The 18,410-nt window shown below is 41.0% G+C and overlaps 1 protein-coding gene across 3 annotated transcripts in view; it reads left to right on the forward strand.

Moving 5' to 3' along the window:
- The window catches only part of TENM1 (teneurin transmembrane protein 1), a 531,802-nt gene that overhangs the window by 473,663 nt on the left and 39,729 nt on the right, over positions 1 to 18,410 (forward strand). For all 3 annotated transcript variants that reach the window (XM_040999695.1, XM_040999696.1, XM_040999697.1), the window contains one exon: positions 16,868 to 17,234. In XM_040999695.1, the coding sequence (XP_040855629.1) occupies positions 16,868 to 17,234 (367 nt within the window). The remainder of the gene's footprint in view (positions 1 to 16,867; positions 17,235 to 18,410) is intronic.

An 18,410-nucleotide genomic window follows, 5' to 3' on the forward strand; every position in this document is an offset into this window, starting at 1 on the left:
AATAGTACAGCAATCTAATGGCACAGCAATTGGGTATTGCAAGACTCCAAACAAAAGCACTCTAAATCAGCAATGTTTCTTCCATTCATTTGCACCACATGCACTCAGTCAAAGCAGCAGTCACAGCCAAAACATGGAGAAAGAACTTTCTTTTTGAAAGGTACTTGCCATTATGAATTATTGGAGTAAAGAGTGAAACTACATGGCATTACATGCAGCCTTGGCTTTTATGTGTTGGTTTGGGACATTTGTTTTAAAGTATGTGGTGACAACAGCACGGTGGCTTAGCAGCTTAAGTCCTCACCTTGAATGTACTGAGATCCCATATCGGCACTGATTCTAATCTCGGTGACCCCACTTCCCACCCAGCTCCCTGCTTGTGTCCTGGGAAAGCAGTCAAGGATGGCCCGAAGCCTTGGGAGCCTGCACCTGTGTGGGAGACCCAGAAGAAGCTCTGGTCTCCTGGTTTCAGATTGGCTCAGCTCCAGCCCTTGCGGCCGCTTGGGGAATGAATTATCAGACGGAAAATCTTTCTCTCTTTCTTCCTCTCTGTATTTCCGACTTTGCAATAAAAATGTAAACAGCAAACAAAAAAAGAAAGCATGTGGAAGGAAGGTGGCACAAACTCCAGTCTACATAGTGATCACATGATGTTGTCACAGAGTGTAAAATACCAGTTTGTGTTGTTTAGACTCTGAGTTGACAGCAGCAGAAGAAAACATTTTAAAAAGACTTTTTAAGGAGTCCCTGGTGGCTTTCAACATGACACACATAAAAATAAGAGATCCCTTAGAGGAAGTGGCTAAAATTACATAAGCATGCCAAATAAACACTACTCTTAGTTTCCACTTTTAGGGAAAGGACATCTTTTTCGGAATCATTCCGCTGTTCTCTGAAATATGGTAATAGAGAAAGATTTAATCATTTTTGTCTATTTCTTGACCCAAAAGAGGGTTCTATCTAATTTTGCATTCAACGCTATTCTGGAAAAAAACTGCCACGAGGATTTTAGAGATGTTAATTATTCTTCTTTATGAAGGCTAATTCAACAAATGACCCATTTGTTGATTAAGTGGTCTCTCTTTTTTAATGTGAAAGCACTTGTAAAAGTATAAAGTGCTTTACCAATATAAAGGATGATGTAAGATGTTAATTGACATCTTTGGAAATCTTTTTGTTGATTCATCACACGCTTGCTAAAATAAGAGGACACAGGAAAAAATTTACAAGGTGGTTATTTATATTTTTTTAATACCTATGGTTGTCATTGTCTACTGTAAATGCATTCCTGGATAATGTTATTTTTTTACTCATGCATTCCAAGCCTACACTCTGGCTCTGTCAAAAGCAGAAAAAACCATCCGGCACTGAGACAGTCAAGGCTTTCTCTGTTTGGTTAACTGAGTGTTCAAGGGGCGAGTTTGGGCCTTTTAAAATAGACCCTCCTTTATAGTCAGATCAATGCCAAAAGTCAGTAAAAGAGTGTTTAGGAACACATTCCACCTGAATTTGAATCTTGGACCCACCACTTCATAGATTCATTCACCTGGCAAGGGCTGATGGTGGTAGTGGATTTTCACCTGTAAATAGGTATAATAATGCTTCCTCCCTTACAGAAAAGCTGTGATAATTCAATGAGATACTATACATAAGCCACTTAGCAATGTATTTGGCTCATATATGCTCAATACATCAGTAGTAGTAGTAGTAGTATTTAACCTTCTACTAAAAAAAAAAAAAAACAAGACAAAACAAATTAAACTAATAATTTACAGAGCTGAGAAACAGGACTAAGAAGGAGTTTGGAACTGCCAAAGAAATTATGTAGTCTTCTCTTCTGTCCTTTTCACACAATTGTCTCTTTTACACAGACCCATATAGCTGTAGGTGAGCTTGATGGCCTGTAGCAAACATATGCTCCAGAGATGGGTCTTTACCTGCTGTGACATTCACAGAATGTTTCATCTGCCTAATGCCGATGTGAAGCTCTGTCTAGATCACTTAATGGATACTCTCTATAGTCATTGGATGGTGCCCCAAAATACTTCATTTTCTTTCACTTTTTAAGAAGTGTCATGCTGACTATGGAGCTAAAGTTGGAATGTAGTGTGTTTCATACATCTGTGAATTGAGGTGTTAGACCATCTTCCATCCCTTTGAAATCAAAGGGTAGCCTACAGCCATTCTAGGTGGGTCAATTTCAAAAGAAAATCAATCAATAAATATTAGAGTAGATAATAAAGAAGACAGAGCTTATGTAGGTCAACATGAAGAATATTGCTCTCCCAAGGCAGGACAAAAAAGCCTCCAAGCTAATTGGAAAACCAAAAAGAAAAATGTTATGAAGCTTATGTATCATAAGAAAGTAGAATTCTAGGACTTTTGAAAGAAGTTTAGTGTAATTTGTTTCATGTATTTTGTGACTCCTCTGCTTATAATCAACATTCTCATCCTCCAAAGTATTTCCATCACTTGAAAAAGTACTAATATACAAAAATACAAATGTAAAATAAATTAGAACAATTCAAATAAGATCATCCCCAGAGTTCCTTTAAATATCATTTCTCTCCAGATTCATTTAAACTTACTTTTCAACAACACTTTTCAAGCCTGCATGCTTTAGGCAAAAATCACATTATAATAACCTGTTATCAGAGATATTTGCACTGCTTCGTCCAAAGTGACACTTCGACTTGTTTATACAAGAAGTAGGGAACAGCAAGCTGACATCTTCAACTCCAACATATCCAAATTCTGCTGAAATGTCTGCACACAAGCAAATAGCCTGAGTTGTCAGGGACCTTAAAATAAAAGTCAAGTACCGTGCTCAATGCTATATTGAAAATGTAATTTATCACATAACGAAAACTCCCTCAGCAGTGTCCTCTTTCCACACAAAGGACAATGGCATGTTAGCTTTTATTAAAACTATTAAGCACCAGAGGAAAAGCATCTTCAAAGTTCAGGGAGAGCCATAAAATGCAAAGCTTGCAAAATACTTTGCCCACATTTTGCCCAGCAGGCACCATGACCTGACTTGAACCTAAAGCCCCCCATCCTCACCCTGCCCCCAAGGAACAGATTCAGTGGTTAGTGTCTAGAGGTTTTGGGATCAATATCTTAGGCAAAGTCCCAATATGAGCCAATTGGCCTACCTGTATTTCCGACTGTATCTTTCAAAATAGTCCCACTCTGTGCACTATGGAATGGGAAGGTACATAAAACAGTGTCAACTCATGTTTATTAGATGGAAGCAGAGCTCAAAGATGATACATTAGCTGTCAGCAAGGATGTTGTCCTTCCACACAGAAGTTAATGTATTTGGGAAAGTAAACACAGAGAAATATAAAACATTTACCTATAGGCAACACCTGCTGAGAGGTGTTTCTCTTGAGACATAAGAGCAGATGTTCATTTAGTCTACCTCAGAATATGTTTCCAACTCCAAATCCTGAAGAAGAGAATTCTGAAGAAAAAATCCCAGTGTCTAGTTAGGAAACTAGACAGAGGGGATATAAAATATATTTAATGAGAAATACTCATTATACAAGATACTTCAGAAAGTTAACAGAAAATTAATTAAAGAAGTTTATTTTGGTGAAAAAATACATTTGAAATCCAAACACAGTTTCTTATACATTTCCCATGAACTTTTTAAAAACCACTTGTATTAACTATTCAGAAATAAATTCTGAAGACATAGGACATGTTGTCATGAGCCATCCTCCTAACCATTCAATAGAGTGGTGTCTCTAACAGATGTATGGGAGAGTCATCCAATCCAGAATGAAAGTCTCCTCAAGAGTCACAAGAATGAGTTTCTAGGGAATGATGTTATCAACAGGACATTTCCAGAGAGTCACCAAAGTTCTGGTTAAAGTTGTCACAACCAACTTCATAATACCCAAGCACAACAGATTAATTTCATGTGGCTAGTCTTCCTTGGCAACCTCAGTAGCTATACACTTGAAGAAGTGCCTAGAGCAGTAGATATGTAATGGAAGCTATTGGTTCCTAATGCTGCTTATTGGTGTTTTGGACCACTCACCTCCAACAGCACATTAGTGTCCCCAGCAAAATATTCCATGTGTGGGTTCATGCTATAAATATTAGTTAATATTCTGTCAGATACCACATTATTATTATTAAACTGAAACCACATTATTTCAGCACAGATGATTAACTGTAGGAAATGAGCTACATGGGTGATAGGGGCTGCAAAAAGAAATGAGGTGATATCTACAGGAAGTGAGTGAAGGAATAAAGGGAAAGTGTTGAGGTTGTCTGTGTGCTGACGCCCCCAGAAAGGTGGAAGAATTGCTCCATTGAGTATGGTGGAGTTCTTTGAGAAGAGGATGCCAGCTGATTACTTCTGGTACCACTGAGGTGGCATGATGAGACACTCTCAGAGAATAGAAAGGAGCTGGGAAGTGCAGACAGCTACTGCTGCCAGAATGGAGGTCTGCTGCTAGGGTGATGCTAACATGAACAGAAAGCAAACAGGAAGAAGTCAGTCCCTTTTTCCTCTATCCCAGAAGCCTTTTATTTCCTATCATGTCAGGTCCTATTGAAAATCCAGCTCACAAAAGAAAAATGTAGATTGCAGAGTCCCAACCACAGCTTCACAGAGCAACAGCTTTAAAGGGGTGAGCATAGAGCTGCCAGACAATAGCTTAATAACCTCCACATTGTGCAATGAGGTGTTAGATTTTTGTGTCATTGTTGCTGCTGGAGTCACTCAGATATGCTTACAGTAAGTGTAACATTAATTAGAGGGGACTGTTTGTCACAGAGGATTTCATCATTACTGAATCCATAAGAAGCTGTTATTGGGAGATCTCCAGCAGGGCTGCTCAATGTAGTTATGAGGGTGTGCATGATTCCTTTCTTACCGAAGCTTGAGTACTAAATATTCATCACCATTTTTTCAACTTTTGTTTACACTCAGGTCTAGAACCTATATTCCCTTAAATGATTCTGTACCCATTGTAAGGATCAGGTGGCCAATCTCCAGGGTTCTCGAAGCATGAAGCCATCTGTTGAGTACACACAGCTTTGTATGTTACACAGGGAAGTTGTGAGCAAAACCCGGAAGCAAACAGGAGGCCTGATGAAAATACAATCAGTTAAATCTTCTTTCTAAATGTTCATTAGACCGTTTACTCGTATTACTATCCTTATCATTTGGAAACATTACTGAGTTAAGATGAAGGAAACAATCTGGGATTCTAGTCTAATTTAAAATGAACTTTTGAATAGAGCAATCGTGAATTGTGATGTTTCTCTTCCCATTCAGGGCTATTCCCATTTATATCTTAATATCTCCATAGTGAAACTTTTAATAGTTTTTTCCTGAAATATTATACCAGAAAGGGAGGTTAGCAGTAGCTACAGAAATGAAAACATAATCTCAGAGTGGCTGATCAATGAAATCAAACCATTTCATAAAAGCCATGCAGTCATATGTCTGGCCTGTAAATTGCTTTAGGTGCCAAAGGGAATTGGAAGCTTGGTCTATCCTGTCAAGCCGATACTGTAATATTAACAACCAGCATCAGCCAAGTTTCTGCAACTGCTTAGCAGAAAGAAACTGCAGAATGATTCCAGTGGCTTCTTTGTAAGTCTCTGGTTCCTATAAAAGCAGAGCTTTTGCTCTCAGGGAAACAAGAGTCCAGCTTCTCAGTGCATGAAAACCCACAGTGGTTTTTCTCCTTTCTTGGAGTTCTTTCTGAAATTGTGTTCTCATGTCTCAGCCTCACATTTGATCTCTTCTTACCTTGGCCAGTTCTCTGGTTTGCTCTCATTCTGAATGTGTATCTCACACAGTGCTGGATATACAGTAGGTATCTAATAAAAGTTAAAATTGATTTGAAAGAGACTTAAAAATACAGCAACACTTTCATGTTCCTCTCCCTACCTCCAAAAGTGCTGAAAGGGTTAAATTCTTTGACTGCCATGATCAAACCATACAAGCCATATATTGGCAAATTGCATCCTGTAAGTAGCATCATATACTATATGCTCTTGCAATAACAATCAGAATTACAAACAAATTAACTGTGATGTCTGTAGGACATTCTGTAGTTTTCACACTGGGTCTTCCTCTCCTGCTGATAGAGGATTTTGACTGTAAATTGAAAACTGGAAGTGGTTAAACATTCTGTGTACTCACAAGTGCCATTTCCAAAATTGAAGCTTTCGAGAGGAGATTCAGGAAAGGGTTGACGGAAACTCAGAGCAATTATGCCTGTTATTAAGATGAGGTAGTAGCAATTACACAGCAGACTCATGGAGAGTGTATACGTGCTGATTGTTCTGAGGGAGCCTGCAAAAATAAACTTTTGTAAAGGGGCCCGTCAGGCTTGCAGTCTCTTCAGGAAGTGAAGATTTTTAGCCACTCCCATCAGTATGTTGTTGAGTAGGGCTTATGGCTCCAAGAACTGTCTGAGAAGGGCTACTTGCTTCTCTGTTCATGAGTGGAAACGAAACCTGCATAGAATATACTGGCTTCGTTCACTGTTTCTCTCCTCCAGGATAACCAGTCTCAAACGTTTATTTTTTTAATCCTCAGGACTTTTCCTCACTCCTAAGAACCACTGGTGACTCCAAAGAGCTCCCCATTCTATGGGCTTTGTCATGTCAATATTTACCTTCTTAAGAATTACAATTGTATATCCCTTCTCAGCCTTTTAGCTGAGACCAAGTGTAGAAATTGCAATTGTGAAATCTTTAAAACTAAAAATACGCTAGTCTCAAGTAACCTCTCGAAAATGCCACCCTAAAAACATATTAAACAGTACAAAACTTTCAGATAGTGTAATCAGAAGCAGGGTTTTAACCTAAACAATCTCTTGAAAAGTCTCAGGGATCCCCGGAGTCCCTGAACAAAAATGAAAGCACTGTATGTCTGATTGTAAGATAGGTCTTCAGCAAAGTTAAGGTGTGAAAGGAGTGTGTTATGCACATCTTAAAACTAGGGACACAGGAGTAAGGAATTTGGCCTAAAATGTAAAACAGTGGTTAAGATGTTCACAGCCCACGTCTGTGTACCTGGACTCGGTTCTCATCTCTGCCTCCCAATGCCAGCATGCTGCTAATGCACATCCTAGAAGACAGCAGTGATGGCTCAAGTAGTTAGGTTTCTGCCACTCAGTTGATCTGGATTGAGTTCCTGACTCCTGGCTGCAATCTGACCCAGCCGTTGCTGCTGTGGGTATTTGGAAAATGAACCAGCAGACGGAAAATTCCATCTCTCTCTTGTTTTCTCTCCCTCCCTTCCTTTCCCCTTCTTTTTCTCTCTCAACCCCTTCTCTCTCAAAAAATAAATAGTATTTCTTCAGTTGTGAGGAAATATGGCACCTACCAGTAATGAGATTGAGTTTTCTCTCCAAACCCATATTTACTAGCAAATGATGTGGGTGAAAAATATAGCTTTTCTTACAGCTTGTTTGCTCATTATAATTCTTTAAATGCTTTCTTGAACTGAAAAGGTTATAGTCATTGGAACACCAGTGTTTTCATTCAAAAAAAAAATTTGTCCAACTGTAATACCAGATCCTGGAAGTATAAAAATGGATGAGTCCTCATTCTTGCCCTTGAGGATGCATAGACCTGGTAGAGGACATCAGAAGGCAAGCAAGTATTTATAGTATGACAGAGAGGCACTGAATTTGAATGAGTCACGGAGCTAGAACACCACCTTGAAATGCCCAAAAATGTTGCTTCAGATATTCATGAGTGCTTGAAGTAAATCACTAAATTTAATCAATTAGTCACTCTCTTAACAAAAGGCTGCTCTCACAGACTTTGCCACATGTGCTGATCTTTTTCAAATACAAATTTATTCCAGTTTAGTTTAAATTAATTTGGAAATCATAGGTGATGTATCCTGAGATGTAAAACTAGGAATCTGTAACACCTACAGCATTGGAGTAACCCTTAGCTCCCATCAAAACCAAAGCCCAACAAGGCATTGTCTTCATTGTGATTAGAAATAAAGCAGAGTACTATGAAACCCCAACAATAGTAACAGACATAAGATAGCAGCCATACTAAATGCATACTTCAGGCCTGAGATGGCAGCTCTATGGTGACATCTGGGACCCAGGCTCTAAGATTTCTGCACTGTTATCGGGGTGCTTCCACTTTTAAGATCCAGCAAGTTTCGCTTTTAAGATCACCTCTTGGGCCAAGGTGTTTTCTCTAACACTCAGGGGTGTGTCTTTATTAAAGAATAGAGTGAACAGTTAAAACAGGTTCCTTTCATTCAGGTCAGCTCTTCTTTGCACCCTTCTAAAACATCCATTTGAAAGTGTGTATGCTTTCCAACTTCTTCTTTCACCATATTGTATAGAACTTAAACATATGGCTGCTGTTAATCACAAGTAAGATTGGAATGTCTTCTATTTTAGCAATATACTTCATTTGAAAGCATGATGACATGATGACTCCTAAATGAGTGATGCTCCTTATTGAACTTGCCTGTAAAAAAAAAAAAGCTTTGCTGCATTATTAAAAGATGAAATATGAGGGCACTTCAAAAAATTCATAGAATATGGAATTAGGAGATAAATTTATTTTGGTGCAAAGGAATTACAAATATGTACATCGTTTTTTTTTTCATTATATTCATTTTCCATAAATTTAAGAACCCTGTATACTAGGACTACTTTGGGATCTTTGTTTTTGCTTTGCTTTGTTTCTTCCACACTCTAAAATGTTTTGGGAACATTGGGGTAAATGCAATTTAATCTCTACCCTCTGAAGTACAGTAACTCTAAAGATCAGTCCTGATGAGATTGATCTTAGATATTCATTTTTAATGAAAAATGCAACCTAAATGCCAGTTACTCTAATTGGTCAGCCAAGGAGACAGACCATGCTAATGCATTTGACCAAAGGTTGAGAAGTTCTTCAAAATCTCCAGCCATCACGCTGAGAGACACACAGGAGTGTGGATCTGAGATAATGAAAAATAATTTGCCTGCTGACAAAGCCGTGTAATCTAGGTGAATTTCATCTTCTAATAATTTCCACTTTTTAAAAGCAAGATCAATAGGGCCATCACTCTCACAGGTGTCATCATGCTTCCAAAGTACAAAAAACCAAACTTTCTCCAGACAGCTTTTGCCTTCTTTTATGAATTTGAAGATGCTCAGACAGTACCGGTGTCAAGAAAAGAGAAGGCCATTTGAAAACTGACAAAAAGTAATGCTAACAATCTGGAGTTGTCAGCTTTTAGAATCATGAGGAAATCTAATGTGGAACTGGCCGAATACCTGGCAGAGACCACTCAGTCCCATCACAGCGTCCTCCCCAGGGGTGGCAGTGCTACAGAAGAGATAATCATACACTTCCTGGTAATGCCTGCTGAAGAAGGCTCAGAGACCAGACTCCAACAGAGTCATATTTGAAGTGAGCCACAAGCCTCCAAATACAGGAAACGAAGGAGGTGGAAGTGTTGTGTGTGAGATGAGAAGGCAGGACCTTTTAGGGAAAAAGAAGTCTCTTCAGCATTATTGAATGCTGGGAAGACAAGGTATTAGAACTTGGTAGTAGTTGTATAATATAGGGTCCATGATTTGTTTATGTAGCACTTCCATAAAAGTTAGTTTTTGAAAATGAATAAGAGAGAAATAGTCTGTTGGCTTGTTCTGCTGGATGTCCCTTGTGTCTACAGAAAAATAAAGGAAATGAAGTCACATGGATAGACTGTAAACTCAGAAGGGGGAGGAATGCATGTGCTATGGGTGAAAGAAGACTCCTTAGTGCCTAGTGTAATGTCTAACATAATGTAATGTTAATGTAATAAGTTGATATTTATTAGAAGAAAAGAAATGAACTAAAATAGAATGTTTTGTTCTTGGAATTATACCAAGGATTGTATCACAAATAACAATGAGTAATCCAAGTAATAAGCTAAAATATTAGCCATGAAACTGGAAGAAAGAAGAAATAGCTAGTAGCATAGGATCAGGGAACACATTGAAAGAGCCTGACTATGATTGAGTCATGAGATAGCCAGGAAAGGAAACATTACAATAGTCAAACAAGGGGACCAAAGGATTACAGACACATGCTGTGTGGTTTTTTTTTAATCTCCTACAAAGAGGTTCCTTCATTTCATGTGGTAAGCTAGGAGATGAGATGTAGGTCCTTTTGCATCTGCTTCCTGTAATGATTCTTGGACAGGTATTATGGCTATGCTCAGGTAGCTTAACTGATCTGTTCCAATGTCACGTGATAGCAAATCATGTGGATACAAGTTCTGACCCAGGAACACTGCACTCCAGAGGCTGAGCTCTTAGGCTCTTCCTTCTACTCCCTCTCAGCACATGCTAAGAAGAGAGTATATAGCTTTTATCTGACCCCTAAACAGCTTTGTCCATCAAAAAGGCAAGAGCAGTAATGTTCTAAACTCCAGGCACCATGAAGACAAAGACTACATTTGAATCAGCATGCATGTATGTCAGGTTGTTAGAAGGAGGAACATATTAATGGTTATACATAGCTCTGAATGACCAGCCTCCAAGCTGTATCTAGCCTGCTCTTCTCCCACCCTACCTCACCAATCTATAATCTCATTTGATCATGTCAGCTTTCCGCTTTGGAGACTTAATCATTAACTGTACAAGAACTACAATTTTATGCCTAAGCTTATCAGCTTACACAAACATTCATGACTTAGGCAATGTCTAGAGACTTTATTTGTTATGACTGAAAAGGCCAAGGATGCTGTTAAAATCCTGTAGCGCACAGGACTTGTCCCAGGGAACAACATTCCCTCAGAGAAAAAAAAAATCTGCACCTAGTAACTGGCAAGCATTGAAAACATCCTTTACCCCTGTTATCCACCTATTTTTTGTACCTAAGAAATCCAAAATTTCACTAGTTCCCCCACTCCCCACAAGGTTTCATGGTTCATTCTTTTGTCTGTTCTTTTCCCTTTACCCAGATCACTCATTCCACCTTGCTTCCTGATAGCTTGGCTTCAACCCTGAAGTTAAGTTTACCTTATCTTGTAGGAATCTGTGCTTTGGATGGGAGTTCAGTGCAATCTTGCACTCCTCTTGTGTCCCCCAAGTCACTGTGGGCATACATTCATTATTTCACTTATTCATGCTGTATTGGGTGATTTATTTCTATGTCTGCTTTTCCCCCACTTGACTGTGAGCTAATCTTGGGATGGAATTTGTCTTGTCTTTATAACAGTTCCTAGAATAGAGTAGGCACCCACAAAATATTGAATTGCAAGATATCAGATGGCTAAGATAAAGAAAAAAACACATAACTCCTAACTAGCCAAAATGAGCAACTTAGGGGGTAATTCAAAAGGGGTAAAGAGGAGGCCACATTTGGTGAAAAGAAAGTCAAAAAATCTGTTCAGTCTTTGGAGTGCAGAATCAGATGGCATAGAGACCAAAAGCACATATCTGAATATGGGGGTATTAATAGTTTTGTTATCAAGTGACTGCTGTATGTATATAAAAGTAATAATCTGTGCAAAGTATCTGACATCTTGGAATCACTCAATAAACACAAGTTACTTTTACTAATGGCCCAGATAAATAGGCTTATAATTTTATAGGTGTTAAGGTTTAGGAACATTTCAAAGGAAGGAGAAACACCTGTTCAAAGTTTAAAAAGTAGCCTGGGGCAGGTGTTTGGTTTAGCACTTAGGAAGTCATTTCGAACTCCCACATCCCCTGTTGCAGAGTTCCAGGTTTGAGTTCCAGTTCTACTTTCAATTCCAGCTTCATGCTGATGTGCACCTTAGTACTTCAGTCCTTGCCACCCAGGCAAGAGATCTAGATGGATTTCCAGCCTCCTGATTTCACTGTTGTCCAGCCCAGTTGCTTGTTGCAAGTATTTAAGGGATTAACCAGCCAATGAGAGATCTTTTCCTTTTTTCGAGATTTATTTTTTTTATTGCAAAGTCAGATATACAGAGAGGAGAAGAGAGAGAGAGAGAAAAATCTTCCATTGATGATTCACTCCCCAAGTGGCTGTGATGGCCTGGAGCTGAGCCTATCTGAAGCCTCTTCCGGGTCTCCCATGTGGGTGCAGGGTCCCAAGGCTTTGGGCCATCCTCGACTGCTTTCCCAGGCCACAAGCAGAGAGCTGGATGGGAATTGGGGTGGCTGGGACGTGAACCAGCACTCATATGAAATCCCAGCAGGTACAATATGAGCGCTTTAGCCACTAGGCTACTGCACTGAGCCCGAGGGATCTTTTTCTTACTGTTTCTCTCTGGCTTTCGAGTAGATTAATCAATCAACCAATTATTTTTTTTTTAAGATTTACTTTTTATTTTTATTACAAAGTCAGATATACAGAGAAGAGGAGAGACAGAGAGAAAGATCTTCTGTCCGATGATTCACTGCCCAAGTGACTGCAATGGCCGGTGCTGTGCCAATCCGAAGCCAGGAGCCAGAACCTCCTCCAAGTCTCCCACACGGGTGCAGGGTCCCAAAGCATTGGGACATCCTCGACTTCTTTCCCGGGCCACAAACAGGGACCTGGATGGGAAGTGGAGCTGCCAGGACCAGAACGGGCACCCATATGGGATCCTGGTGCGTTCAAGACGAGGATCCCAGCTGCCAGGCCATGCCGCCGGGCCCCCAATTATTTTTTTTAAAGTAGTGAACCAGAAGCAGACATTTAGCCTAGCAGTTAAAATGTCCACACCCTGCCCTGGAATACATGGGTGTTATGCCTGATCCTGGTTTCAGTGTCCAGTTTCCTGCCAATCCAGACTCGAGGAAACAGCAATGACTCGAGTAATTGAGTTCCTGGTACCTGTGTTGGAGTCCCAGATTGTGTTCCTGGCTCCTGGCTTAGGCTATGCCTAGCCAATGATGTTTTGAGAATTTGGGCGAGCAAACCCATAGATGGAATAATTCTCTCATTTTTTTGTCTTCTCTCTCTCCTTTCTTTCTCCTTTCTCCTGTCTCCTCTCCCCTATCCTTCCCTCTTTCCCCTCTCTCCCACCCCCTTTGTCTCACATAGATTCTTAATTATTTTTAGAATTAAAAAGCAGATGTATTTAAAGACAGATATCAAGTCAATAATAATGCTGATGATATACCCACTGGCATGTGGCTAACTTAAGTCTAGAAAATATTTAAAAGTATTTATAGCATCTGACTCTGGGTCCAGACTGCAATCACAAAATCTAGAGTTCCATCTGGGTCTCCCATGTTGGTAGGGGGATGGCACAGAGACCATGTACTTGGGCCATTGTCCCCTGCCTTCCTAGGTGCTTTAGGAAAGATTTGGATTGGAAACAGAGCAGCCGCTATTCAGACAGGCACTACAATATTGGATTCTGGCATCACAGCAGTAGATGAACCCCTTGTGTCACTATGCCAGCCCGTGTTATGGATATTAATACTGTTTACTATCTCTTGCTATGTTCCAGATGCTATGATGAACACCACATATCTCTTTACCAATTAATCCATTTTAAAAATGGCTATATAGGGAGATATACTATCATGAATCCGTTTTCCTTGTTACAAATGAAGAAACTAGACATACACAGAAGATTCCTTAATTTGCCTAGGATTACACAACAGCAAAGGAAGAGAAATCAAATGCAAACCATTAGAACATGAGCTTACAAATGATTCTTTGTGTCTACAGTGTGAGATGAGGTTTATGTTTGAGAAATCTGTAATCAAGGGCTCACATTGAAATGTCGCTCTTTATAAGTGGATTTTTCCACTACAGGATTTCAGCTGCTTTATAAAATGTTACGCAGGTCAAGATGAACTAGATCTCTTAGCCAACCGATGCACTGGCTGACCTGAGGATCACCTCCCTTCAAGGCAAGATTTCAATTAGCAGAGCAAGACACAGTGCTAGCCAGAGCTGGCATCTTCACCAAGAGCTCCTTTCTGCTCAGGGTCATTTCTCAGGGAAGGTTACCGGGAGATGGGCACATTCCACCAGCTGGCAGCCATGCCAATGACCTTTAATGCTAGTTTAGCTTAAATACATTTTGACATTTCAAACAAATTATTTTTTACAAGGTGGAGCAAGCACCACAAATTAGGCCAAATGCTTTGCCTGTAGGCCAGGTGGAGTTTACAGACCTTGGCTGCCAGGCGTCCACTTCCTGCTTCTGTCCCCTAAAGCAAGTGGTTTGCCCCCCATCCAACCCCCCATAAACTGCTTAGATAAATGGGTGCAGTTGCTGGGGATTAACCTTAGCCTCACTTCAGCAGCATATAATTCCAAGGTATCTCTGCCCGTAATAGATATTGTGACTGCCAAGATCGGCTCAAGGATTCTGTTCCATACATTGAGTGTTGAACACTGTGTCGAAGAGAATGCTTGAGTACTACATACAGTGTCTCTACCACAGGAATGTAAGGCGCCAGTCCTTTGGAAAAAAAAATACCTGGAAATGAGAGTAGTTCGCATGAGAAAGACATAAGAAGAAACTAACAACCTAGGCGAGATGAAAAGGGCCCACTTCGGAAAAGGCAAACCCTCGACTACTAAGTAGCCACACAACTTTCATCTGAGCCGATTTCATAGACAAGCTGCCAGCCAAATCAAATGGGAATTAAAGGCTTTCTGTGTAGTTGGTATAGAAAGTGTCTCAGAAGCACAAAGGCCACTTTAGTCACAGGAAACTGCCAGAGGGTGGCTTATTTGATAGCAAAGAAAACAAACAGACACAATAGCTGCTGTATTTTTGAGGCAATATTAAATCTAATAAACACAACACTGAGAGCATTGGCTTAAATCAGCTTGGGCAAGTGGGGGGTTGTGTAACGGCTTCTTTAGCAACTACCACCCTTTCTAGCAGACAGCTGTGATAGCTGAGAACAGAGGCTGAAGGCGGTTCCTACTCTGGCTCCTGCCAGGTGTGTGCTGGCCCCAGCCTCTGTCCTGGCCTCGGCTCCCAGAGTGGAGATAATTAGGCTGCCATTTCTGCCAGGTTTGTTTTTTCTGGGTCACTGACTTCAGACGATCCAAATAGAAAGTGTTGCACTGAAATAGATTCATTTCCTCTTCCTTGCCTAGCCTCAACCTATTTCCTGGGGAACTGTGCTTGGGGGACCAGCACTCACAGACAGCTCCTGGATGAGGGCAGGATGGCTACAGAGGTCCAAGGAGGAGTCAGTGCCCTCCACAGAAGCAGGGACCCTCTCTTGCTCCCAGTGGCAGGGCACTGACATACAGTGGCCTCAGACAGACGTGCTAGGGAACACATGGCTGCAGACTGCTCTGGGAGCTGTTAAGGCTGGTGTTTAATGTTTAGCCAATGGCTTTGGTTCGAAAGGCTCTGTAGAACATGCATAATACAAGTTGCGCTTTATACCCCATTAGCACTCAAATTCCTGGCCGTACAGAGGCATGTGGTAGTGAGTAGGCAAGGCCAGCTGAAGTGGAGGTGGAGGGCATATGTGGGCACGAGGACAGAATGGGGTTGTTGGGTGTCAGGGAGGACATTCAGAGATGGCCAACGAACCCCACGCAAGCTACTAACTGAGGTCAAAGAGAACCTTTGTCCTCCTCCCGTCACTGTTTGCCCTCCCTTAGGAGACACAATTAGAGAAATGGCCCCTCAGCCTGGCCTTGGCCGGTTTCATTGCTGACTGCTGGTAATGTCTCATCCAGCTGGAGAGGTAGTAGGTCTTGTGAAATAACAACTCCTATTGTGTTTGCAGACTTTAAGATGCCATGAGAAAAACAAAGCATTCCTTGAGCTTTCACTGCATGCAAATGAGGAAAGTCTGGGTTCCATTGAGTGCCTGCTCCATGAAGGTGACATTGTTTCTGTCTTTGTGTAGCCTACCAGAGAGGAGAAATAGAGAGCAAATGAGTGGTGGGGTAGAAAGTAGCTTGGAAGACAGTTTTCTCAGAAGGCCCTAGGGACAAATAGTCATTGTCAGTGCGATGCCAGGGCAGGCACTGAGCCACCTTCTGTGTCCAGAAAGAAACTGAGATAGAGCCATATTTAGATGGCCTTGGTGTCCCCTGTGGCTAACACAGCACTTGGAAAAGCACAGTAGTCCTTGTGCCTCTAACCCTTCACTGTGTATCAATGTATCCTTATCATCATCCAGGTATCATCAACATCATTATCCCTTCCCTGGGAGGCTTCTATCTGCCTGCCTCCCATCTCACCTCTTCCTCCAATATTACAGCAGCCAGTGGAAACTGTGCAGAAGCCAAATATGATTATGTCACATGCCTGTTCAAAGACCACCAGTATCTTCCCACAGCCACCAGAAGTGGATATTAGCTCTGTTAGCTGATATCTCAGTCTACACAGGCTGCAAGAGCAAAATACTACAGACTAGAGGCTTAAACAACACAAGTGTTCTCACAGTTTGGAGACTAGCAGTCCTTGGTAAAAGCATCGAGAGGTGTGGCTTCTCCTAGATGTCTAGCTTTTGACTACGGATGACTGCCTTCTTGCCATGTACTGCTATAACCTTCCCTGTGTGCATGTACATCCCAGTGTCTCTTCCTCTTCTCACACAAACGCTAGTTCTGAGGGATCAGGAAACCACGTGGTGGGTCTTTTTTATCCTTAGAATTCCTATCTCCAGACAAGGTAAAACTCTTCCTGCTGGTCCAGTGACCATAGTCTGAAAATCATCATTCTAGAAGATTCTTCGACAATTGCAAAATTTTCCATTATGTTGGAAATAGCATACATGACAAATATGCTCACCAGTTTACGTGATTAACCATCTTTCCCATCCTCACTGTTGCCACTTTGCCATAATATCCAATGTCACTGCAATTTAGAAGACAGGAAGAAGCAAGCTGATTTTTCTTGCAAGGAAAAACTGCCCTGGAAAAATTTGGCAGCCTAATGGTGTGTGTTCTGTTCTTTTCACAGGTGAGATTAGAGTGGCCCACGGACCTTGCAGTCAATCCCATGGACAATTCATTGTATGTCTTGGATAACAACATTGTGCTGCAAATTTCTGAGAACAGACGTGTGCGGATCATTGCAGGGCGCCCCATTCACTGCCAGGTGCCAGGCATCGATCATTTCTTGGTCAGCAAGGTAGCAATTCACTCCACTCTGGAGTCGGCGAGGGCCATCAGTGTCTCCCACAGCGGGCTGCTCTTCATAGCTGAAACAGACGAGAGAAAAGTAAACCGCATTCAGCAAGTGACCACCAATGGGGAGATCTCCATCATCGCTGGGGCCCCCACTGACTGCGACTGCAAAATTGATCCCAACTGTGACTGTTTTTCAGGTATGACCTTTTTAGCAATTCACTAGCTCTGCTTTCTAAAGGAAAATGTGCATCAGGAAAGTCAAAAGGAAAAAACAAAAAGTATTTCTTATAGACACAGCTATGAGTTAGCGGAGGCAGCAGTGCATTGGGCGTAATGTCACCCAGTTGTCCTGACAACTGACTCCCCGAGGGAGCCCAGGGGAGCCGCAGAGTCTCTTCTTGCCCCTCTTTGCCTTACTTTCAAACACAAGCAACACTTGTTTCAGTTGTGTCACTTTTCTGTTTTGAGGACCAAATTGTTTGTTTTGTGATACAATTCCATAGGCTCAGGGATTTCCCCTTCTACTTGCACCCTCCCCAAATCACTCTCCCGCTGATTTCCTCTATGTTATTACAATAGTACAGTCCTTCAGAAACATTCACAAGTCCATCATTCTGCTATTTAAGTGTATCGTGACGTTGTAGGTATTGACAATGGTAGAAAGTCCAGCATGCTATTGTTAAGATACATTAACAATCCATCTTTCATTCAGAAGTGGTGATGCATACTTACTGTACCTTCCCTTCTCAGTATGCTAGTCTCCCTTATACAATTCCTCTAGATGGATGGATAGATAGATAGATACATACGTACATACATACATACATAGATTTACATGGTTATCTATCTATTGATCTTGTATTTTGTATATTTGTCCTTTTGATATTCACTTACTTCACTGAGCATAATAGGAACAAGTAATATAATGAAGAATGACACCCTTAAGGATATCACAATATTAGTTGTGCTTCAGCGAAAGAGAAACTAGGCAAAAACCACATTTACTCATTCAGGTAAAGAAAGAAACATGCTTCCCCCAAGTAGCTGGTTTCCACGTTAAAAATGGATGCTATTTGAGACTCCAGACGTGAAGGGAAGACTGCTTTGGGGTTAGATGGGCAAAATGCAAACCCACCATGAAGGATACTCAGGTCAGTGGTCTGCAATGTGCATCATTTTTTAAAACTAAAACTTTTTCTAGAACCAGTACTGCCCTTTACTTCTAATTGAAGTTGGGGGGAAATAGTCTTTTTCCCCAAAATATGGAATTCTCATTACAAGTAACAAGCAGTCTCCTAAATGTCAACAGATACATTTGTTGCTGAGTTATAGAAATCCCTCCTTGCCTCATGCAGCACTACTAAACTATTGCG

Source organism: Ochotona curzoniae, unplaced genomic scaffold (assembly GCF_017591425.1).
Source record: "Ochotona curzoniae isolate NIBS_2020 unplaced genomic scaffold, NIBS_Ocur_1.0 scaffold_1852, whole genome shotgun sequence".
Taxonomy (NCBI): Eukaryota; Metazoa; Chordata; class Mammalia; order Lagomorpha; family Ochotonidae; genus Ochotona; species Ochotona curzoniae.